The sequence below is a fragment of the Anomalospiza imberbis genome, chromosome 3 (genome assembly GCF_031753505.1).
Source record: "Anomalospiza imberbis isolate Cuckoo-Finch-1a 21T00152 chromosome 3, ASM3175350v1, whole genome shotgun sequence".
Lineage (NCBI taxonomy): Eukaryota > Metazoa > Chordata > Aves > Passeriformes > Viduidae > Anomalospiza > Anomalospiza imberbis.
Genome location: NC_089683.1, coordinates 74503268 through 74521475, shown reverse-complemented (window position 1 = coordinate 74521475; position 18208 = coordinate 74503268). Strand labels below are relative to the sequence as shown.

General features: G+C 35.1%; 1 protein-coding gene across 28 annotated transcripts in view; it reads left to right on the top strand.

Annotated features, from left to right (window-relative positions):
* Window positions 1-18208, top strand: part of AFDN (afadin, adherens junction formation factor) — a 116088-nt gene that overhangs the window by 38443 nt on the left and 59437 nt on the right. For 22 of the 28 annotated variants that reach the window (XR_010997415.1, XR_010997417.1, XM_068185187.1 and 19 more), the window contains exons 6-13: window positions 276-433; window positions 3575-3686; window positions 4101-4268; window positions 5623-5667; window positions 10485-10579; window positions 11374-11636; window positions 13178-13247; window positions 15310-15425. Coding sequence is in view for 26 of the 28 variants with exons in the window: in XM_068185187.1 (XP_068041288.1) it covers window positions 276-433; window positions 3575-3686; window positions 4101-4268; window positions 5623-5667; window positions 10485-10579; window positions 11374-11636; window positions 13178-13247; window positions 15310-15425 (1027 nt within the window). In the remaining 2 variants the exon portion in view is untranslated. The remainder of the gene's footprint in view (window positions 1-275; window positions 434-3574; window positions 3687-4100; window positions 4269-5622; window positions 5668-10484; window positions 10580-11373; window positions 11637-13177; window positions 13248-15309; window positions 15426-18208) is intronic. The other 6 variants (XM_068185192.1, XM_068185178.1, XM_068185189.1 and 3 more) reach the window with 1 other exon arrangement.

Below are 18208 nucleotides of genomic sequence, written 5' to 3'. Positions count from 1 at the left end.
CATTGACTTTATTTCATTTTAACTTCATGTAATGCTAAGTATGGTGAAACACTGGGAAAACACTTCATTAGATAAATTACAGAAATATCACTAGAAATTTTTACCAATGGAGAGATAAATCTATTTTGGGGATGTTATGTAATTTTTCTTGTATTAGAGTAATGAAATGATTTCTGAAAGGGCTTGTTCTTATATTCTCTTAGTAATATAATACATTACTTCATGTCTGTCTCTTTATTCTGTGATTGCATTGTTAATTCCATTTGATTTCCAAGGTGGGACGCTGAGAATTTATGCAGACAGTTTAAAACCAAATATACCATACAAGACAATCCTGCTGTCCACCACAGATACTGCAGACTTTGCAGTTATTGAAGCACTGGAAAAATATGGTCTGGAAAAAGAAAATCCCAAGGATTATTGTATTGCTCGTGTAAGTTCCTAAAACACAATCTTCTCATATTTCATATTTGCTTGGATTTTTTTTTCTTGCAGTAGCTTCCAAGCTAAATAGATTGACTCAATTAAGTTCCGTGACTAACTTTCCCCCTTCCCTTCCCCCTACATCTAAGAGCCTCAGGAACTGTGAAGTGATATATCAGGTTTTTGTTTTTAAAACTTTTTTCTTCCAGTTGTACTAAATTACTGCTTCCTGTATAGGAAAACAATACTGAACATGGCATATTTCTTCATAGAGCACTGTGGTTTTATACCACTAAATGTGGTATAAGTACACCACTGAAGTCTCACAGCTGTTCAAAAGCCTGGGTTGGCTTTTGCCCCTGTTCTTCTGGCACTTTACGGTACTCTGTGTAAGACAGGTCCTGTACATGTTCTTATTCTTTACATTTTAAGTTCAACTATTACCAGTGGAACACACAAGTTCAGTTTCTTACTGATTGGGATTTTGAAACATTTTGTTCTCTTTGAGTGCCTGGTGCAGTGCCTTCTTTGAAGATTAAAGCAGTTGCATTTTACTTACCTATTAAGGTGAATTTTAAGTTACAGGACAAGACCATTATAAGGCTATATAAGCACCTGTAATAAAGATCTGAACTCCTGAAGTTTCAGTTGAAAGATAAACCTTGTAAGACTTTCTCATAACATTTTTGACAACTTTCATTGTAAATGGCATTTTCCTATTGGTTGTTTGCTTTCATACATTGGTTTGCAGTCTATCAGGCTGTGCCTTTATTCCTGGTTCTAAAGCGCTTTTCTGTGTAAGCAAGTAGACACCAGTTTGTTCCCATGTGTGTGTTTTGTTTGTTTCAGTTTGCTTGGCTTGAGTTTCCCTGAGTAATGTGGGGTTCACTGCACTTTTCTGAAGATGTCAAATTAATTAGACAGTCTTCCAAGCTACCTGTGCATATTCACTCAGGGCATTAGACTGCAGGCATGCAGCAAACCAGTTAACTCTTGAAAGCAGAATCTTGATTAGACTTTTGTTTTTAGCATGCACTTACTTTTTACTTGAGGGTAAGGCATAAATAACTTCTTGCAACATCAAGCAAAAATATGCATTTAATGGTGAGTAGTTTTATTGGGTTTTTTTAAGAAGTAGTCATTACAGACATAAGACGTTAAGTATTTTAGCAAGATCCTTTGGGGAGTTTTGTGGTTTTTTTGTGATGTTGTTACTGTTGTTTTCTTAGGTTTTTCTTTTTTGTTAGGTTTTTTGTTTGTTTTAGTAGGGGCATGTGCAGAGCCTGTGTTCCCATGTTGTAAGGAATATTGTAGATTAGTTAATCACAATAAGCAGATATACTCAAATATACTGTAGATATGAGAGTTTTCACTTAAAAAAAAATTAAAATGACAGAAGAGCTTGTTGAAGACCTGTTGCAGCATGGGGTGTTCTCATGTGAGACTTTTATTAAGGACGGGTCTGATAACTTAATCTCTGTTTAATACTTAAAACAGGGGGCTTAATACTCAAATACTTACCTTCTCTTACTTGTTTATTCCAACAAATGTTTTGAAAGTTAAGTCGGAAGTTTCTGTGGTCTTAATTTAAATTTCTTAGCTTGTATTTTCTGCATGTTTCATTGCATTTGGTTTTTCTTTGGTTTCCTTCCTAGTCCAGTATTGGTCAGGTCCTGGTATTGCATGTATTTCATGCTTTGTAACTATATACCTTCTGTCTCAAGAATTTTAAGATTGTTGCTTGTTGAACATAGCTTAAATCACAGTGTTACCCTAATTATCCTATATGTGTAATTGTTTTTAAAATCTGAGATGTGAAATAGAGCAGTTTGGCAAGATACGGTTTGAGTATAGATGTGTTTCTGTTTCCCTCTGGTTTATACATTTTAATGTTTTCCTTCTTTTATAATATCTTCTCTATTTGAAAATCTAATTAAAGATAATTTAATTAGTCCTATGTTTAGCAATGTTTTGCATAGAAAATGGTTTAGGGATTGCATACTTTTAAATCTTAAATGTAGTTGTTTCCTGCTTGGAAGAAGATGAAAGGATATTTGAGGTGGATCTGTGAGAACTTGGTTAACACAGAAGTGGGTGTGGAAAAGAGGGAACAAATGAGAGTGCAAAGTCTCTAGAGGGCTGCTGCGTAGTAGGGTGCTATAGCCAATGGCTACATCACTTCAGAAGGTCTTACCTTGGTCATAGTTCAGAGATGGGAATAATTTGGAGTAGTTTGTTTAAAATAGAACTGTCTATGAATTTAAATAACATTGTTAGGATTACAAGTGTGGGAGTACAACATATTTTATTTTATTTTTTGATTCAGCTTTGAAAGATCTGTCTTTAATAACTGTAATACTGCCTGTCCTTGTTACTTGTTCTTGATCGCTGTGGGGAGCAGTAATGCATGAAATTACAGGCTGTGTCTCCTCTAAGATCAGATTTCACAAATCAGTTTTTCCTTGTTCCTCTGCCTTCTAAGGATATAGCTCTAAAAGATAGGAACAGTCTGTAGTTCTGTTCCAGAAGTATTCTTGATTTTATTTCTTCCTTAGAGCTAGGCAGCATGAAGCAGTTGTGTGGAATGCTCCATTTGTGCCCTTAGACCCTTGTGTAGACCAGGTACATTTTGGGTAAGACAAGGATGCAGCAGGTATAACATAGTCTTTGCCAGCTTGTTGTGTCTTTTCTAAATATATATATATATATATATATATATATATGTTACATTAGCAGAATGGCATTAGCAAAATGAAATGTGGATTCCAGTGTGTGATATAATAGTGGAAAGTTCAGGGTTTTTTTTTTTTTTTACTATCATCTCCACAGATTTATGTTTTTCTTTGTCTTAGCTGATGAGAAATTGGAATAATTTTTTTTTACTGAAAGAAGATCTTACTTACTTTAAGTGTAACTTGCTGTTCTTTGCTTTTTAGACTTACTTGGTGCTCTGGGAAGTGCAATTTAACTGTGGCAAGAGGCGAGAGAGGAGTGTTAGAAAATCTTGGAAATAAAATACATTCCAAGTTACTGAATTCTTTGGGCTTATCTCTTGTTATAAACAACACATGCAAAAAAAGTTATCAGAGAATATACCCCAGATGTTCTAATTGTCCACTAACAGCTCTGAAAACTGATAATTCTTTTTTAGGTCATGCTGCCTCCTGGTGCTCAGCACTCTGATGATAAAGGTGCTAAAGAAACTATTCTTGATGATGATGAGTGTCCACTGCAGATATTCAGAGAGTGGCCTAGTGATAAAGGTATGTCCAAAAACCTTTAAGATATTTTTGTGTCTTGGGTTGTAAGGCATGTTGTGAAGCCCCTGTAAAGGAAGAAATTGTAACATACATTTTAGTCTGTTTTGGTTTTGGGCACTTAAAATAATAGGATGTATTAGAGTTATTTATTGTTTCATTATGCACTGTTTGTAGTATTACACCATTAGGTAGTAAAAAAGTTTTGCATTTTGTCCCAAATTTTCTAAGTTATTCGCTATACTGAAGTATGCTTTTAATCTGTGTGTAGTTATTTTTAAGTTAAAACTATTCTAAAGAAGTGACAGGAACATAGTAAGCTGAAAGTAATCCTATCGGACACTTGCAGATTAATAGATGTTGGTTGTGTGCTTATGCAGTGGTAGTGTGACTCAAAGGATGTACAATACTGTGTTTTAGGAGTACTGGTCTTTCAGTTGAAAAGGCGGCCTCCTGATTATGTCCCAAAGAAAACCAGGAAGATAACTGATGGAAAGCCATTAAAGGGGAAGGAAAGAGTTGACGGGTCTGGCTATGGCTCTTGCCTTCCTCCTGAGAAACTACCATACCTGGTAGAATTAAGCCCAGGTAAGAATTCTGGTTATCTAATAAGCTAAATTACATTATTGCATAGTCATTTGGATTTTTCAAAAATAAGACATTCTTTGTAAGCACAAGGAACTCTATGTGGCAGGAAGTCTGTGCCACATGAGTTGTTCTTCTGATGTCAGATTCTGAATTGGTGGTAACAGTTCTAAAGGTAGAGGTACATATTGCTGTAATATCAAAATGTTAGCAGCAAATGTTTGGAGTGGAAAAAAGGGGAGAAATCATTTACTAAACTTAAATCTGATTTTGTTTACATTCACAAGTGCACTGTAGCATACATGGTATTTGACAGTGCCAACTGGACAAGAACATGAATTTTTAAATCAAACTTAGATGTGAAACATTTTTCAGCCTTTTTGGAACTTTCTAATCACTAGCAAGCTGAGTTTTATTTTGGCATAATTGGAACTCGCTGGGCTTTGTGGTAATTTGCAATTAATGTTATGATCTCGGAACAGCTGGGGGATTGATTGTGTATAGCACAAGTACTGATAAAACATACATGATTTATGGTCTTAATTTCTGTCATCCTCATGTTTATAGATTTGGATATGGACTCTTATTTTTGGTGATTAAGTTATATACAGCTCTTTTTCCTATTAAGTGTAACTTGACTACACTCAGATATTCAAGTAAATGTTACAGTTTGAGTCTGGTTGTATACCTTTTGGGAAGCAAGGTTGGAAATTGGTGCTGAAACCTTTGCTGGATCAGAACTGCAAAAAAAAAGGTCAAATTTATGGTCAAATAGTGTATGGGGGTTTTTTGGTTTGTTTTAAATCCAGATGAAATTATCAGTACACAGAATATATAAAACGTACCGCCATGTTCTACAGGTTGAAGTTTGGTTTGCATGTTAATATTTTGGATTATTTTAATAGTACTGTTGATTTCTTTTCTTGTTCTCTTACTCTTTTTGGGATTTGGTGCTTTATCATTAAAATGTTGTTCTCGGGCAGAGGCACAAGGCACCCATTTAGTAAACCCAGTCTGAAGTGCCGCAGGTGTCAGTGCTGTGGGCTGAGCGTCACACATTGCCTGTGGGACTGACCTGTTCGTGTTTTTCTTCTAACAGCTTGTTATCACTTCTCTAAACAGTACGGATTGTTTCATTCAGTAGCTTTATAGTACTGATGTCTTTATATTCCACACAGTTTCTAAAGTTGAAAGAGTTTAATGAGCTTCATCCTTATAAATTGAATAGGTGTTGTCTGGCTACAGTTTCACCCTTTCCTGTCTTTTCTTTTCTTGCCCTCCTCCGCATGTTCTGCATGGTATCTGTCCTGCTGGTGCTGCCTTCACCTGGGTCCTCTGCATGTGTTTCTAACCCCAGGGAGAAGGAATCACTTTGCCTACTACAACTATCACACTTACGAAGGTAACGCTGTATTTGATACTGTTCTCTCATTAGTCACTAAAAACTTCTCCGACTGTAAATCCTGTGTTTCTTGATGACAAAGGAAGGACTATCTTATTTATCTTAAGGTTTTTTTCCAAGGGGTTGCTTCTGTGAAGTAGTTATCTGTTTTATCGGCTGCCATTTAATTATTTGATTGGTGAACAAACATCAAATAGATAATGAATATGCTGTTATCCAAAGAGTTCAACCTTCCAGCTACAATTAACAGCTAAATTTCAGAGGGTGGTTCACAAGCAATGTTGTAGTAGAGCTAAAAGTTCTTTGATACATCTGCTTGCAGAATTCATAGTTAAAAGGGTTATTGGGTAAATGGCATGGAACTTAGCTATCCTTTTCAGCATTTGACTGTGTTGATGAAGTCTGTGATGATTTTTATCGGAAATAGTGTTTGGTCCCCTGGGAAACACTTTCTACTCCATGGTGTTCCATAGCATCCTTTGGTGTTTCTGCTGCCTGGTTTGTCTAACATTAGTGGTATATGTCAAAGATTTAGCACTTCAGACAGTAGAGACTTGTTCATTTTTTTGTAGTGTTCAAAATTGATAGCCTAATGTACAAATCATTATGGATCTTTAATTCTCCTTAGAGTTTAGAGTAATGTGCAGATGTGTTCTGGTTTGACCAAACAGACAAGAATACTAAGCCATTCTCTTTTCATTGTGAAATGTCTGCCAAAATATTTTTTATTTTATTATGTTTTTCCCTGTTTCCTCACTTTATTTTCTAGACTGCTTTAGAAGAACTACTTGTGGTTGTCAGTGCTGCTCACCCTTTCCTTTACTGTTGTGGAGTGCAATACTGGGATTTAAAGAACAGTGTTCAAACTTGTGTCCAGTGCTCAATTATGTGAATTGAATTCAGACTTCCATTTTGTTAACACTGTTATTCCAGAGAGCAGAAAGGTTTCATAGAGTGTGCTGAACTAAAAATCATGGATGGGCTCTGCACAAACACTTGACCATTAACTAGGAAGATGTAAATTTGATTGCATGTCACTGGGAAAGAAAGAAAAAAAAAAAAGATAGCTTTTTATATCTTTATCTCAGTGTGTGAAAAAGAAGGTCTTCATTCTCTAGAGCCAGACTGTGTCTTTGGAAAAAAAGCACTTTAGGATACTTGTATTTCTTATAGAAATAAGTCCAGTAGAAATGTCCTCCTGTCAAAACAGAGGCTGTTTATATTTTTCTAGAAGAACCTAGCAGACTTGCTTTCATGCCCTGTGCAATTGCACAAATTAATTAAGTTTGCTAGTGAAGTATGTCCAGTTTTTCCACTTCTGCACAGCTGCTGATGTTGCTCTTTGTACGACTGTTTCACTGACAGAAGATTAGGTTCTCTATGGTCGTGGATGCACTTCAGTAGCTTGTGGCTGTACATGTGGCAGCCAGCAATTGTCTCTGTATCCAAGTCATGTGAATGAGCCAGTAAATTGAGATCAATCTGATAGTAATAGAAATAGACCGGGTATACTGAAGTGATGTTCAGCAGCACTTTGAATAGCTGATTCTGTCTGTATTATCTGTGAATATGGCTTTTGATGAGTTCAGGAATGTTAATAACTTCAGTTGTACAATCATAATACTTAAAGGCTGAGAAAAATGGTAAACCCCCATATTTACAGATGTGAGCTTCAGATCCTACAAGCCTGAAATTAAAATTACAAAGCATAAATATAAAATAAAAAGGCAACCCCATAAAGCTATTTTCCTTGCTTCATCACAAAAAGGAGCAACCTTGAGCTGTAGAACAGATAGCAGTGGGAGAAGGTGGAGGACATGGAGGTATAACAAACTGGACAGAAGAATTGCAGAAGGTTGGAGAAGTGGAAAGCCTTGGCCAGGGTGTTTTCCTGGCCAACCTTCTTTCTGAGAACAGAACTGCAGTATGTGTAATACTTTTGCACATGAGTTTGTTGTCTGTTACAATAAAAAAAAAAGGTTTACTATTGGCTCTTTCTGCTGGAAGTGCGTATCTTGTCTGAAATTTAATAGTAGAATTATCTCCTGAATTCGACATGGTGTTTCACATCTGCCCAGCAATCTCCTAAGCTTATTAGTGTTTAAACCCTTAGTAGTTAGGAACTTGTAAAGGAAATATGCATTCAAAGTGTAGACTTAACTAATTTTAACTCAATAGGTAAAGTCCATTGTGTGGCCATTTTTGTTCAGCTTTGGGCTTACTTGTTTTCTATGAGCTGATCATTGTCATTTGTTTTGGTCTGTGCTAAGTCAGTGCTAAATTAGTACTATTTCCCAGCATTGTTTCAAGCATTGGACTAGTGAAATCACTCGAAGTTATAATTTCCAAAGCGGTGAAGGATTCATCTTTTAGTGGTGAAGTAACACATTTAAAATATATATCCATGCAGGGCAGTGTATCTTGTTTTTTTTTCTATTGTTTAAAAAATACGTGTTTGTGTTGCAAACGACTGACTTGATGTCCTTACAGTGATTATTCACTTTTGTTCACTACAGGTTTTTTTATAACATTACTATTTAAAGTGTGAATGGTGACTCTTAAGTGCATAAACCAAGTAATGAAATGTATTTGTATTGCATCCTTTTCTAAGATCAGCCTTTGTGGACTCTTGTGGCCTGGGAAGTAGGGCCTTCACCATAGATATAGCAGAATATGTATCCTCCTGCAGTGAGATATAAGGGATACATTCCAGATACCATTTAGGTGAGGTTCCAGCTGTTGAAGACCAGGAAATACACTTTACACTGTAATATAACACAACCATCCTTCCTTCCTGCGTCCCTCCCCTAGTACAAAAAGGCCCTTCATCATCCTTAGGATTTGTTGTAATTATTTTCAAGATTAAGATACCTTTTCCTGTAGAAATTGGCTTTTACTACTGATAGAGTATAACAAACAACCCAAATAACTTTAAATAACTCCTTAAAATGTTCTTCTTTTTGTGGAAGAAAAAATTGCATTTGTATCTAGTGCTATGGTTTTAGTACAAGGTATTTTCCTTGATACAATGAACACTGCAGAGAAACAAAAGCCTTAATTTGCATCAGCAGAAACATTGTGATACTAAAATACATTTCTTGAGTAATTGGTGCTTGAAAGAACACACGTGTGGGTGCCAGCTTTACCAAACTAGGATGTGGGTAGGAGGGGGAAATGCTTGACTTTTGGATTAATAAATAAATACATGAAAGAGCTACTCTAGGTTTTGATGTGTAAGGTGTGGGGAGACATAATAAAAATTAATGGAATTTGGTGTAAGCAGCCAGATGCATTCAGTAATCTATTACATGTCTGCATTTAGTGATACTGAAGATAGCAGCCATATAATTTCTGATTTGGCATTGTTAAGTACTTAAAATTGCACACAATTAAAATTGCTGAAGACATTGTACTAGCATTATCTTTTCTGGCTTATCGTGACATAATATGTATGCCTCTCTAGAATCAGAGATTTCATAGGTTTAGCTCTCTACCTGAAAGATGTTTAGAGGGATGAGTGATCTTATGATTAATGTTTCTTTTGTGGTGGATGACATACTGATGTTATAGTAGTGTTTCCTTGTTCAATAACTGCATATTACTATAGTGTCAGCACTTAACTTTAGTATTTACAGTACCAGTCTGTGGACTACCTGTGCCTATTGTCTTTATGTCCCAATAACATCCCAACAGCCCCAGGAGAAGCTTATTAATAACTACCATTTTATGGTTAAGTGGTTTGCATTCTGATTTTAATAAACAGATTCTGGGAGTCTGCTACTAGATTTATGGAGCTTCTGTTTATATTGACTTCCACTTAAAAATTTGAAGATAACTAGTAGTCTACTGCAGACAATATCAATTTATGTGCCATGGCTTTAATAATATTCTGTAATGCTTTTTTGGCGATGACTTAAAATCATTGTTCATTTCCAGAGGTAAGACATTCCTTGTCTTTTAGCCTCTCTTTTTTGAAACTTTGCTTTGGAGAAGAGATTGGAGAGAAGTTCGAAATGACAGTATTACTTCAGTTTCCGATCATATTTAAAGTTGTAGGATTTTCTGGGAAGTGGGGAGGATTTATATGTATGCCAGAACCCATTTGTGTTAGCCTTTGAAGGCACCAGCTAAATTGTGCACACTTTGTATGTCCAGACTATTTCTGAGGGGGGCAGGAAGTTGGACTTTATTTTTTACCTCATTTTCTGTGAGTGAAAGTATAGGTCAATGGAACTATAAGATAAGGCCAGAAGTACTAAAGTCTTGTATATTAAGACTAAATGTCATAGGTAAACGTTTTGTAGGATTGTCTTTTAATATTGCTCTAGTTCAGTATCTGATGAATTAGAAGCAGTTTGCTATCTGGATCACTTGATAGCAGATATTGCTGATAATGTGTACTTTAAGATCAGTAGATGCTATTACTGTGGGGATCTGCAGGTATTTTATTTTCTTTCTCTTCTAAACCCATACTGGTATACCTACATAAAATCTTAGATTTACAAAAACTGTTGTATTGCTTAAAGTACTAAGGAAATAGAAAATGTTTTTCACGGTATATTCAGAATAGTAGTTCTTGATTACTTTATTCTTGGCATATGTAGTAAACAGCTGCTCCAAGTAGGCTTTCTCTACTTTGAGGGTTCTTACATTATGAGGAACAACCAAGTTGCCTACAATCTTGAAAGAATGTCACTCAGGTTTTCTTTTTTTGTGAACATTGCTATTCTGAACTAAGTTGCAGTAAATGTAGAAATACTGTGTGAATATTTGAACTTAATTAACTTACACATTAATATTTATCACTTGCTGTACAGATGGTTCTGACTCCAGAGATAAGCCAAAGCTCTATCGTCTACAATTAAGTGTCACTGAAGTTGGAAATGAAAAATTTGATGACAATTCCATTCAGGTATGGAAAAAAACAGGCTCTTATTACTGATCTGATCTCTGGTGTGTTATGTGTCATTATGGAATCGTAATAAAATATGCTGTAAATACCCTTCAAAGTTTGAAGAGTAAAATATTGCTGAAATTGTGTATTAATGGCCATAACTATCTGTTTTAATTTACTTCCACTCTTGATTTAAGAGGAGGGTTTTATTAAGTTTTTATTATTTAAGGGGTTTATTATTTGAAATGGGGTGTTCTTTTTCGTAACTGGATCAAATAGTGCATATCAGTGTTACTGTAACTGCTTAATGGCTTTCAAGTCCTAGTCTTAATCCTGTCTACGTAGGATTTTTTAAGAGTATAAAACAAGCATATTTGTATGAAGTTTATGCCAGAGAGTCTCTTACAGTAGCCTGGGTCCATGTCAGTGCATTTAGTTGATTTATAATTATTTGCGCTGTGAGATTTTATATCAAACAGCAAGTGGAAGAAAACAGTATATGACCAAAACAGTGAAATCTCACTATGTGAGATTTCATATCAAACAGCAAGTGGAAGAAAACAGTATATGACCAAAACAGTGAAAAATTTTTCCTTAAGGGATGTCTGCTGCACATGTGTGTTTTATTTTTCTTGTTGCATTGAAAAAAAAAGTGAAACTCACAGATTTTAGTACCACTCATCTCTGTAAATTCATAATCAAAGTTAAATAACCAGTCTGTAAATAGAGGAAACTACTTCTTAGTATTTGGTTTTTTTATTTCTGTTACAGTATAACTTAATTTATTCTATGTTAATTAATTTTATTCCCAGTTATTTGGTCCAGGAATTCAGCCTCATCACTGTGACCTCACTAATATGGATGGAGTTGTTACTGTAACCCCGAGAAGCATTGATGCTGAAACCTATGTGGAAGGTCAGCGTATTTCAGAAACCACCATGCTGCAAAGTGGGATGAAGGTTCAGTTTGGGTCTTCTCATGTATTTAAGTTTGTGGATCCTACTCAGGACCATATTATTTCCAAAAGATCTACTGATGCAAGTCTTATGGTCAAAGGTCCGAGACACAAAACTGGGTGAGTAAAATTTATTTTCATCCTGCTGAGGTTAGAAAGGGAGCCTTGGGAAAAAATACATAATGAAAGCATAATAAATGGCCAGGGACTAGTGTGTGAACTCTAAAGTGTTAAGTATATAATTTTAATACTTGAGCTCCACCTTGTGATTTTATGTAGTATTAGCAAGTGTCTTTTTCGTTGTGAAGTGTTCAAACAAGTTTTCCTCATGCTCAGTTTTGTGTGAAAAACACTATAATGCCTTATTTTCATGTATTTCATAGATCATCCAAGCTCCAGGAAAAGTCAGAGTTGCTGAATGTTTTCAGAGAGTCTGGTTTTTGTTTTTTCTCAGATAATAACTTTCAAAATTCCACTAAAAGGATTTGGAAATGAAGTAATCATGAAATGAGAGTGTTAAGATAGGGAACTATATGTCTCAATATAACAACCAGTTTTTGTAGTGTGATTACTTACCCACTGGTTTCTGTGTTGCAAGGGCTGACAGTCCAGAAGTCTACCCTGTTGTTTCTCATTCATATTTTTGATAGGTGCATAATAAAAATACTGATCATAGATACTGTGACTCGTAGGGGTTCGGGTGTTTTGTTCAATGGCTACAGAAATACTCAGAAGAAACAATCTTAAAATGAGTTTGTACAGCAGGGGAAAAAAACAACATCCTATTTTCCATCTTCTCTGAGTCCAAATGAGGCTATTATTGTTAATATACACATTATTGTATAATGTTATTCAGAAAAGTAACAAATTGGCTTGGAGATGAGTGAGAGAAAGATACCTACGAAAAGCAGCTTATCTACCGAATTAATATAGATGTATGCTTTAACCATTTTTATTTTTTCTCCACTGTATTTTCTTATGGAAGGACACTGTGCTTTTTGTAGGCCCTGTCTGCAGGAAGACCTCCAGCCATGTGGCTGTCATGTATTATTCTTGCTTAAATCTTGAGTTCATGCTGCATTTAGCCTGCAGATCAATAAATAAGTGCACTTGCAAATTTATAGTCAACTGGAAAGCACTGTATTACTGCAGAGCTTTATCTGGAGAATCTATGGCAAAGGGTTGTTGCAGCTTGAACAATCAAGTATTTTTTTAATCTTTAGGATAAGGAGATAGTAATATGCATTATTATGATTTATGATTTATGAGTTATTTACATAGTGTTGTACATTTAATACTAAAGAGCTGAGTGAAAGATTGTAGCTAGTCTATTGTAGTGAATGCAAGGCCATGAACATGTTTTATGTGTATTATATTTGTGTATTTATATTTTCTCACTTCACTGGGAAGAAATTAGCTATGAATCTGGTTTTGCAAATGAAATTGTCTGTATAAATATTTTTAGGTTTTATTGATATGAAGAACTAATAGAGTATTAAAAAAAGTTAATATTAACTGGACTGATGGTATAACCCTTGAATTTTAATTTACTAATTTTAGTTACTCTGTTCCTTTTTTATTAAGTAGTTTTATTAAGCAGTTCATTAAGTGTTGAACAGTAAAATTTCTAAAATATACTGGAAATATTATCTTGCTTATAGAGCTGTGCAGGAAACCACATTTGATCTGGAGGGAGATATTCACAGTGGAACAGCATTACCAGCAAGCAAGGTATTGTATTATGACTAAGTTAGCAATAAATAACAGCTTGTGTAAGTTAAATCAAAATTACAACAGCATTAATATCTGGGGAAGTGTGGTCAATTTATCAGTTTCCCCTGCTGTTTTCCCTTGTGGATGGGCTCAGATATTATATGCATTGTTATTTTAGATTTGGTTTATTTTTTTGCCCCAAAACCCTTTTGTTTATATTTGTATTGGCATTGGGGATACATCTCATGTCAAGGATAGTAAAATTTTTTAGAAAGCTAAACTCTCCAAACCTGAAGTAGTTTCTCTCCAAATTGACTTGTGGAAAGCAGATTACATGCAGGTTGAGATTCTTGTTAGAACTGGTACATTGTTACCTTGTGTCTGTAGCATATGGCTGTTGTCATTTGTGATGGGGTAAATAAATGTTTTATATAAAATGTGAAAGGGTGTTCAATTTTAATTTAACTAGTCTTTTAAAATTTTAATGGATGTGACTTTAGACTTCAATAGAACTCCTGTACACACATTGACTAAACAAACTGTCTCTGCAGTCATAATTATAAACATTTTATGAGGTGATAATCTTTTCATGTTTCTTTCGGCACTTTCTGTTAATAGATTTTGTGTCAGAATGGCATTTTCCAAGAGCAAATAAAGAGTAAATTGCACAACGGTTAATGCCTTACTTGCTATGATCACATGCCTCAGATAAAATGAGAGAATGAATTATTTCAGCAGTAGGAAATGCAGTAATCTTCCCAGAACTGCATTCTTTTTTATGTTTTATTTCTGCTATTACACAACTGAAATACTTGTAACTCTTTAGTGATATTAATGCAGCAGTGTAGGTATTAATAACTCTGATAGCTTTTTAATGTATTTTTAGTCTTACTTGTTTTCTTACCATAGTCTTTTGATTCAGTTTCTCTACTTTCTTTGTACTGTTGGGTAGTGCTTTTATCTTATATGTGTTCTTCACCTACTTCTGATAGGAATTTTAGTGATATTTTAAAAGGAGGAACAGAAACTTAGTAAACTAATAAAATATCTTAAAATTTCTCAGAATAAGAGTTTCTGGCTTTATTATATAGCTTATTTCTTATCCTATTCACAGTCATTAGAAAAATACTTCTAGTGGATTTAGGGATTAATGGGAAAATATAGTTTCTTTTTCAGTTGTGCTGTTTGAGACTGTGTACGACATCTTGTTAAAGCACTGATGAATCACTCATTTTCTGACATTTGCTCTCTTCTAAGTTTGTTTTTCTGTTCAGAAAAGGGGTAACAGTAAGTTTAATGAAAGTTCTCTGAGACATGGTGAAAAGTGATTTAGTTCAAACTCTTGCTTTGAGGTGTACTTGCTGGCAGGTTTTCCTGTGTTGAAGCAAATTATTTAGTCCTAGAAATCTTATGAAATGTTGAAACACTTTCTATTAAGCAGCATATTTGTCCTATTCCTGATAGGATTTAATTGAATTAGAAATAATAAATTAAAAGCTTCGTATTAAGGAGCATGAGGCACCAAAAGAAAACAAATCAAATGTTACATAAAAAACCAACAGTTTGAATTGCCCCTTTTTGTCTTGGAAATGTTGTACTGCCTGCCATATCAGATTTTCCTTAAGATCAGGATAAATTATGTTTCAGATCAGTAATGCAAACACTCGCAACTATTGCAGAAGCAGAGTGGGGGAGTATGACCAGTTTTAAATTTGTAAATGCATTTAACTTTGTCTCTTACCTAAAGTTTTGATTCCCATCTCGTTCTTACTTTGTATTGTAGCTATGCAACTTTTGATTAAAGGTGTTTACAAGCTACATTATAAATTCTAGCAGTGCATTAACAAAGAGCTGCTCCTAGCTGGCCATTGTTGTCTGTTGAATTGGAAGCAGGCTCTTCAGTGCTTCACTGCGGTGAAAACACCTGCTGAGCTGTTGCTCTCTGTGCCATACTCCTTTCTTCTGTTTCTCCATCTCTTTTCAAGCTTCAGACCTCAGCTTCATTTTATTGCTGCTAGGCACAAATACTGGCTCATGCAGTGCTTGCATGCTAAGTACCTGTCCTGCTGTTTTGAATTAGAGCACCAGCAGGCTGGACGGTGACAGGACATCATCTGCATCCAGCACAGCCGAGCGAGGAATGGTGAAGCCGATGATTAGAATAGACCAGCAGGATTACCGCAGACAGGACAGCAGGTAGGAAACGTGGGATCCATTACTTCTCAGAATTGAAAAAATGGATTTGTTTTTTCCAGTAGAACAAGTGCTGCGTTAACGTATTTTAAATGATCTGGTTTTCCATATGGAGAATGAGATTTCCTTTGAGATCTCTCTCCACATAAGCCCGAGGATTAACAACCAAGGCAAAAAACTTCACCATATTTAAAAAACTAAAAAAAAACCTAGTCCTTTGCTTCAGTATTCTGTTATTTGTGGTTCTCTTTCTGTAAAGTCAGGCTGACAGTCATGTCACATCATTGTTGATTTGTGGTTAGGCATGTCATATGAAATGAAAAGTACAATTACATAAAATTTTCATTTGTCAGTGGCAAGATGATGCGATTTACTCTGGAGAGTGAAGTAACCAGGTCATTGCTATGTCTGCCATGCTGTTGTCAGCAGGTGTGGAGTCTCTGTCCTTGAAGATGCTTAAAAATACTTAAAACATGACTGGATAGGGTTGTGAGCAGCTTGCTCTTGTTGACCCTTTTTTGAGCAGGGAAGTTGGATCAGATGATCTCTAGAGTCTCCTATCACACCGCAGCAAATCAGTGAAAATGTGAATAGAACTTTTTTCAAATCCTTCAAAAAATACGAGATTGTATTGTCTACATAAATCAACTTTTAAATTTAGGTGAACAACTGTGATAAATGAATGAAAGGTAAGGTAAATGTGCTGCAGGGTTAAAACGTGCAGTGATCCAAGTTGTAAAGCTTGCAGTATGAAGCTCTTTGTATCTTTAAATTGATATATTATTCACTAGACAGAAAGGAGAATTCAGATATGTGACTGGCAGGAAAAAAATACTACCAAAAATGGGCAGAAAATTGTGCTTCCACTTGAACTTGGATGTTCAAATGTTCTATAGCAGGGGCATCTTTTAAATACTTTCATTGAAGTTAGACTAGAATATAACTCAGTTCTACTCTACACTCCTTTGTTAGAGTCCCTGACCATCTTCAGATTATTGTTTAGAATTTTATTAAGGTTGTGAAGATTTAACTCCTTCTTGGGTTACTAGTAATTTAATTGTAATTTTCCTCATAAAAGATGAACAAAACTTCTTTCTGAACCTTTTATAGCCTGTCAGAAGTTCTTGAGGCTTCTGTTGTTACTATTTCTTGATCTGTGCTTCTGTATGTGTATGAAGTTCATTAAATTTCTATGAGGAGAATTATCTTGTGCTGTAGATCTGTATTTCAAAAACACAGAGCCATGTGTGAGCTGTGTCTTGGCATCATTTTGTTGGGGGTTTTTTAACTTCTTAAATTCCTTCTAAAGAGAGTACTCATTGCTAGTTTTTACAAAGGTTTTTTCACCATGGTTCCTGTGTGCAGAACGTATTTTTAGAGGCATCTAGATCACATGTAAATTTATGATAACTACAACTTCAGAGATCTTCATCACCAGCCCTGACATTGGTATTTTATTTCTGTATGTATCTTAAATGTCTGTAGTATGTGTTGTATAATGAGTCTTATTCATCTAAATACAGCACTTCTATCATGTGCTTTTTTTCAGATACATTCACTGTGTTCATGAGAATAACAAATCAACAAAGTCAGGATGTTAGATTAGGACTTGACGAGTAGGACAATGAGTTGCCTGAATATGTGGAATTCCCCTTTGTGGATATATTATGAGGACCTTTAGTTAGGTTTCCTCTGGGATACTCTGATCTCATTTTGTGAACTCTTAAGGACAGTAATTGTGAACTGCTTTATTAGTTTAAAAAACCAAAAATTCTTCACTGGCAAGTTTCAGGTTCTTAGTACTGTACAACTTCCAGCCCAGGTTCTTGGTACTGTACGACTTCCAGCCCACACTAAATGTTCTTGTGGGTGCTCTGTGTATTCATCACTGCTCTATAAAGGTGAATAATAACACAAATAACACTCTCTTCCAGTAGTTCACTGGATAGGTTGAAGACCAAAGATTAGAACTTGGCTGCCATGTTTTTTTCATTTCTAGAAAGAAAAAAAAATTGACATCTGAGAGCGTAACTCTAGTTTACTTACTGGGTATGATTATTCTGATTGTAATGTGATTCTTGGAATTCAAACATTATGACTGTTCAGTTAAGGATTGTATTCATGCATGCTCATTAGATAACTGACTGCAATTAACATGGGCAAACATATAATAAAAATGAGAAAATAATTTTTTGCCTTGGATACCTTTCAAGAGTTCTTGAAGATGTGTTTGGTTGGAAAAGAGTGTGATGATATGTAAGTGGTGTTAACTGAATGCAGATGTGTACCTGATTCCTTGATTTAACATGCCTTAAAATTTTATACATAGTTAGAATGCTGACAAAAACAATCACACTTTCTATGCAGTTTGTCATAGACAATCTAGGAGAATACAGAAATACCAGGGGAACGCATTATTGCTTTTAATGTGATTTTAAAGTGCGATATTACCCGACACTGTACTAAGAAAGGAGCAACCCCTAATCAATATTTATGGCCCTTCTAAACCTAACTATACTTTCAGACTGGTTTACCTCAAAGAATTTCATCACCACAGAGAGGCTTTATCTATAGGGAGCAATAGCATAAAGAAATATACACTTTAAATATATCCATTAAAATGTGTTATCAGAAGCACAGAGAATTACTTCAACTTAGATTTCTAATATGCAAAGCTTAATTAGAGAGTATTTCTTTTGTGTGTTTTTAGGGGAAGGAGGAAATTTATACAGGGGTTGGAACTAGATGATCTTCAAGGGCCCCTTCTATCCTGTGACCAACCCTGA